The sequence below is a fragment of the Anneissia japonica genome, unplaced genomic scaffold (assembly GCF_011630105.1).
Source record: "Anneissia japonica isolate Jap-2015-1 unplaced genomic scaffold, ASM1163010v1 scaffold287777_len348014_cov174, whole genome shotgun sequence".
NCBI classification, from domain to species: domain Eukaryota; kingdom Metazoa; phylum Echinodermata; class Crinoidea; order Comatulida; family Comatulidae; genus Anneissia; species Anneissia japonica.
Window position 1 is genome coordinate 651 of NW_022745885.1, and position 7,429 is coordinate 8,079.

The 7,429-nt window shown below is 36.2% G+C and overlaps 1 protein-coding gene across 1 annotated transcript in view; it reads left to right on the top strand.

Moving 5' to 3' along the window:
* Positions 1–4,263: 4,263 nt before the first annotated feature.
* LOC117120070 overlaps positions 4,264–7,429 on the top strand; it is a 19,285-nt gene continuing 16,119 nt past the window's right edge. Inside the window, exon 1 of the mRNA XM_033265078.1 lies at positions 4,264–4,402. Within this exon, the coding sequence (XP_033120969.1) occupies positions 4,321–4,402 (82 nt within the window). The 5' untranslated portion in view covers positions 4,264–4,320. The remainder of the gene's footprint in view (positions 4,403–7,429) is intronic.

Consider the following 7,429-nt stretch of genomic DNA (forward strand, 5'->3'; position numbering starts at 1 on the left):
GATTCTTTCATCTATTCCATGGGCAAATGAACAGCCTGATTTAGGAAATTCTGTACATTGTGGAACTAGGATCGAAGCAAGCACTGGTAAAATGTATGATATTCCTGCTAATACTATAATCCCAGTGTAAAATCGAGAACATTCATTTGTGAATATGGTAAGTGTTATGAGTTTACAATATACATATATTAATATAATATAACATAATATTACATTGCTTTTCTACAAATTATTTAAATGGTCGTTATAAGAAATCATGTTTAAAATAATTACAAACTGCAACATTTATAAAATAGGCCTATTATTGAGACAATTTTTCCTAAAGATGACATTATGTGATTTAGTATATTTTTACCTCTTTAGTCTTCAGTACATTATTAATTTCATTGCTTACCATGAGCTCCCACAATATTACTGATGTTTTATTAATTTTATTGTTGCAAATAATATTCAATATATAAATATAAAAACACAGATACTTAAATAAAGTAATAAAACTTTAAGTGATCAAATTCTTTTAGTTACTTCTTAATAATATATATTTTTTGGCAATTTTATTAAATGTATTATAACTGCGTACAGTAAGTTTATGTTCGTTTATAAGGAAAAAACATAAACTAGAAGTGAAAATGTACCTGATTCATTCCTAGAATTTCTGTATTTCCAATCTGAAGAATTGTGAAGTCACTTTGGATGCTTCGTACATGAGATGTGCGTTGCGATGTAAGCAACAGACCGAGTGCTAGAGAGTTCATCTCAATGATGCTGGATGTCAGATTGAAAAGCAGATAAAGGATGAATCTAAAGCACATTATGCGAAACTAATTTACTCAAAATAGTACTAAATAGGAAAAGAAAAAGCTTGTGTATAACATAGAATTCATATTTCTACCTTATTTGATGTTCAGACCTTTTGTCTGTTAAAAGCTTGTCTTAGACGATTGATTCACAGTGTATTTGTAGTAAATCAAAATGTTAGTCTTGGTTAAACAGTATGTTAGTGTCATAAATATACGAGTCTCTGTTAAGTTTTGAGATGGTATTAGTAAAATATTTTTTAAAGTTATACAATAGAAGTAAGGATATGCATCATCGGCTTGCCTGTAAATTGAATAAAATAATAAATAAATTTATATATAAGATAATTTTAGCATCGATAAACAATGCAAATATAAAATTCAAGCTAATGCATAAAAAATGAATATAAATGATACGAAAATATGTTTTAAAAATATACATATTAATAGTCTAGTAAAAAAAAAATCTGTTTTTGCCTCTAATATTCAAAATAACTGCAATGATACTATGCTAAGCATCTCTGATGTTGTTCGAAATCTTGGAGTCATTTATGACAAGCATTTGGATTTCTCTCATTACATATCGTCTATCTGCATATACAGATGACGTCACTATCCCAAAATAACCAAGTTAAAAAAGTTGGATTATATAGAAACCACCAAATTATATCAATCAATACTGCCGATTTTTAAATTGGATTTTATTTTTCTTTCACCCACTGAGGACATTTCCCCATTCATTCCAGCACCTTGGATTCACTTCACTTTAGTCTGCATTACTCAAACTATTTCACCACCTATATGTCAACGTCATCATCACCGTTACCAGGCATCATCATATTATACAGTAGGCCTATTTATATTGAGGACTATTTAATAATTCATAGCATTGCATCCTGTAAGTACATAGCACATGTCTTATTTAATTGCATATTGCTTATTTATTACAATATTGCACGTCATGTAAATAATGTGTGCAGTCAGACCAAAACCACGCACTGTTATTTATTGTATTATAATGTATTCATGTTCCTTGCACATTATTTATTCATGAACGAATAAGCAATTAAATTCATATAGGCCTAGTTCTGATAGAAATTAAATTTTGAACAATTTATCATTCTCGCAATAGACTTGTTTTGTCTCTATTTTCCGATTGTGGGGCTGAGTCAGTCAATTTACAGCAGGATGAGGACGGGTGAGATGCTATGAATTGCCAACTGCTATTTTCGAGCATCCAGAGGTGCCATATTTCCAAAGCTCTATCCCCATGCTAGTTTCAAATATTGTGACTGAATTTAAAGGGGGAGGGATAGCGGCTATACATGTTGTCAGCTTCTATTTCCGGGCATTCAAAGGTTGTTCACTAATCATGGTGGGGGCTGGGGTGGCGACTGAACTAACTTTAAAATCCTGTATCAGTTGTTAGGGGTAGCAGGACAGCTTAAAAACCAAAATTCCGTAAGCGAAAACCACGCACTCTACCACCACCATCCCTTCCCCCGGCCAGCTCTATCTATAATGGCCGGGAAATCTTGCAAAATTGCTTTCGACGGCCTACGTGAACGGTCCGAAATGTCTGAGTAGCTGCATTGGCGGATCTGAAGTGGGGGGGGGGGGGGGGAGGGGGTCCTGGGGGGTCAGGGGATCCTGACCACCCTCTAAACCCTTGAGCTGTAAATTCTAGACCAGTGAACTGAAATTTGTGTTGTTACAATGGGAAAATTAAAAGTGGAGATTCATTGAATCGTTTTCAAAGAGTGGGAAAAGCTTAACAATAAAAAGTCCCCGACCCCCCTTTATTTTTCGGGTTCATCGATTCATGGAAAAGGAATACGTATGCAACTACTCATTTTTTTTTCTGTATGTATACTGGTGCACACACTGGTCTATTTACTGAAATAATAATAATAATAATAATAATAATAATAATAATAATAATAATAATAATAATAATAATAATAATAATCTTTATTTGAAACTTCACTTTTAAAACAGTGGCACACGATAACGGTGCGTTCACGTGAGAATAACATACAACATAGAATTTAAAATAAAATAACAAACGGTAACAAAAAAAATGTCAAATACTCTACTGAATTAAAACACTGCGTAGGAAGCGACTTGAATTGAATTGAATATGAATGGAAAAGTTTACCTACCGTTTTAAAGAGGGAATAAAACCTTTAAAAGAAACTTCAGAAGTCGGAAAAGCTTATTTCCCGCCATGTAGGAATCAAAATTTTCCCAGGGAAGAAGCCCAGGCCCCCCTTTTATATTTTGGGTGGGAGGGGGATTTTTGGAAACATTCTGACTCCCTCCTAAATTTGAACTCAGATCCGCCCTGCCTCAGTAGAATAGTTAATGAAACGGAAAAGGAGGTCAGGTTTGTGCTGACGTCCAATATTAAGCTTTGTTTCTACTTCAGTAATTACCTTCGCCTCTCTGAAAGGGGGGGGGGGCGATTACCCCTGACTACCGTCGCCTCTCCGAAGGTATTGTCTGTGGTGTGTGTACTTCCGAAAAAAACTCAAAAACTACTTGACCGATTTATTTTTGATTTTCACACATGACAATGTTACATGTATCCGGGTCCGCTTCAAATTTGGTGCTTATCGGAAGTAAGATGCATTTTTGGAATGTTATTCATACACTTTCCGGCCGCAACAGCCGACAGAGCCAACTCTAGCGGATCGTTTGGCATTGTTTTGCTAGGCCGAGCGGGTTGGGTGAGTGAAATTGTGGCTGAGGCATATTGGAATCAGACCCAGCCACCAAAGACATGTTTAACGAACCTCCTATGCTTTCATATTGACATGATCCAGCTTGAAGGACTAGTTATTTAAGTCTAGCACAACATCAAGTAGATAATGTAGGTATGACAAATGTAATAAAAGAGATGTAAGACATGTAAACATGTTCAATGTACGGAACGTATCATAGGACCATCGAGTAATTATTCTATTCAAGAGAAATTCACATGTATCTCCAGTAATGTCATAATTATGTCAGGTCTTCGTATAGCTTAACACTTTAATGTAATATCGGTATCAAACAATGTACCGAAATTCATTTGTATTTTTCGAAGTACCTTAAAATCTGATGGACTCATAAGTCTTTTAGATATTAATTCATAATGTTATGATGTGTTGGATAGGATAATTATGATGTATTATGCCTTTGTATGTGTTCTCTTTTGTATGTGTTCTCTTCTTGTGAAAATATTCAAGAAGTATGGCTATAATTCACAATCTATCATTATTAGATACTCAGAAAGAAGGAAAGTGCTTAGAATGATAACCACCAGATTCGTAATGGTTATGTAGTTGTATAAGATGCTACTCCGTATATTTACGCTCGAATGAATATTCGTTTACATGAAACCTCTGCTTAATGTACTGTAACACTCACAGAAAACCTGGCTGGAGATTATTCTGAAAATTCGTATTGTTCTCGGGAAGAAACAAAACAGTGAAATGCAGTTAGATATTTTCAATTAGCTTTGGTGCTCGTTCGTGATAATATGTACAGGCAAGTGAAAATGATGTTCTGCCGATCTATGCTCATCATTGTAATCGCTGCTGCCAATCTTAGTCAGACTACACGTAAGTGAGAAATATTTTTTATTAAATATCTATACTAATCAAAACAAAGTAGGTTATAGTGCTTATACAAATGGCTAATGTATTTAGTTTTTCGTTTGATAATCTTCACAGAATAATTAAGTTTTACGAATTATGTTTGCCACATCCATAACCTTGCGGAAAAAAAAAATCTCGCAAGTGATTCGAGTGGAGAGCACCTACCTCAGGTAGGGCAAACATCATTCGTATAATTTCTCCTAGTGAGAAAAACGAAATGCTGTAGAAATGCTATGTAGTAACCGTTGCTGGGGATCGGATTCATCAGAAAGCTTGAAACGCAATATCGGTGGTGTAGTGGTTAGGACAGCTAGTTATCTGGAGCTTGATTCATTTTCCACCTGAATCCATTTCGAGATTTTTCTTTGGAAGTATTTAGAAACTTACTGAACATTAATAGGATAACACGTCAGGTAGGCCTAACATCGTTCGTAGGTCTATTATTTCTCCTGACGCAAAAATCAAGATCGGAATAGTCAAATTTTCTCTCCCAAGGTTTTCATTGACTTTTCGTTTCTGGAAATATTGTATATTTCGTTCAATACGTGATTGCATATATTTTTTGTTCGAAATCTCTTTAGACATAGTCCAATTATATACAAACCTTAGTCAACTTCTGATGGCAAATACTTTCAATGTTAGGTTCTTTCTATATAGGCCTCTTATTATCGGTTCTCGTCGACGTTGTTTACAACATAAATGAGGCATACATATTTAAGATGAAAAAACACAGAATATACCATATATAACATTAACAGGCATAGGCTTAACTTAAATGTAAAAATCTAAATTTCAGATTTGTTAGTGTTAGGTTGGATTATAAGAAATGGACTTTGCGTCAGGAAAATATCATAGGAGTGATGTTTGGATTGGATTTATTCGGTGTAAACACCAAGGATAGCCCACGAAAGTCCAGAAGAAGATGACTAATTTCCAGTGGGGTCCTTCTGATGGTGATTGGACAGTACACCGGGAGACAATCCCCTACTCTTTTCCGAAGAGTGTACTGTGTTCTTTAACGTGCACATGGGCCATAAATGCACACGGGACCAACGGCTTAAACGTCTCATCCGAAAGACGGTGCGATATTGTAACTTGTATTTCAGTCCTCTAGCTGAAGCACAAGGAGAGGCAGCGATGGGAATTGAACCGGGGACCTAGAGGTCTCCACAGTTCAGCGCACACACAGTGGCTACCACCAGATTAGCCGACTGAGCTAAGCTGCTCTCTCAGCCCAGGGGTGGCGCCAGGATTTGTCCGACGGGGAAGCCGAGGTCCCCGACAAGTGGGGGGGGGGGTGCGGTTCCCCCGACGAGGGGTCAGATTTCCCCGACGAAAGCAAAGTGGGCGTGGTCGAGCTTCGATTAAAAGGTTTCGAAAATGGTCCTGGTGGCGTAGCCCCCGAAAATTTTGACAATTTAGAGGTTTCAAATGCTGACTTAATCGGCATTAGAGTCTACTAATATGTAAAAAGTAAATATAATTTTTTCTCCCTGACGAATTGTGCTTTTTCTCTCCAACCAGGGGTGGGGGGCAGCTCTCCACTGGCGAAACCCCTGGTTTTGCCCTACCTGACGTCGTATTATTGTACCGAATACTCAGTACATCCCCAAATAACGCAAATTTATATCTTTATAGCACTTGCAATACCCGCTGCTACTAGGGGATCGGATTCATCACAAATCACCATGCGCAAGCTCGGTGGTCTAGTGGTTTAGACATCAGGCTAGATACCTGGAGGTCGTGGGTTCGATTTCCACCCGAATCACTTGCGAATTTTGTCACTAGTAGGCCTATTTAGGGATGTACTGAGTATATTCGGTACGATAATACGTCAGGTAGGGCAAAACACCACTCCTATGATATTTTCCTGACGCAAAGTCATATCTTTATAGCATTTTCAGTACACGCTGCTACTAGGGGATCGGATTCATCACTAGTCACCAAGCGCAAGCTCGGCGGTCTAGTGGTTAAGACATCAGGCTAGATACTTCGAGGTCATTGATTCGATTCCGCCCGAATCACTTGCAAATTTTTTCGCTAGTATTTGGGGATGTACTGAGTATTTCGGTTCGATAATACGTCAGTATACGGTAGGGCAAAACATCACTCCTACGTGTTAGTCTTAACAAATATTCAACAAGTAATGTGGAGGCAGCACTCTGCTCGCGAAAGCTCGTGTCAAAAAAAATAACAGATTGAAAGTTATTCTCCGAGTGCTGCCTCTTCATTACTTGTTGAATATTTAAAATCATTAATATTATTTTTTTTAATAAATATAAATATACTATATACAAATAAAACCGACATCAAAAATACCGATATTTAATTGCACAAAATTAAAATTTTTAAAAAAGCTTTAAAAGTTTTATCAAAAACAATAAGACATGTACAAAATTTTAAAACAGCTCCCATACAATTTAGGGATTTCAAAAGCTTATCGAATTTGGAGTCTACTAATATGTAGAAAATACATATACATTTTTGTCTCCCCGACGAATTGTGGTTTTTCTCCCCGACGTGGGGAGGGGTTAATCTCGCTGGCGTGGGGCGATTTTGTTTCCTGCACGTTTGAGGCAGAAACGATTGGTGGCGCTATAACTTCAACAATACAGAGCCAATGAGAGATTTTCTCATTCGCCTAGATGCGTTCAGAAAAATATTTAAGCTAAATAAGAAAAAAAAAATATTTTTTCCCACCTTTTCTGACGATCTTTAAAGGTTGTTCGCTAAACAATATTAGAAAATGGTTCTTAATTTCAAATCTTTGTACAGCCTGTATAAGTACGAATGACAATGAAAATAAAGGTGATGTTTAATAATCTTAAAAATGATTTTCTGTTTCTATTGCATACCGGTACTATTATATAATTATTATAACTTTATTTTGGAAACGACGCTTTTAAAACAGTGGACACGCTCTTGCAGTGTGTTTATAAAAGTAACATACTGTACAGCCATAATACAATATTAAAATAGAGACGAGACTTT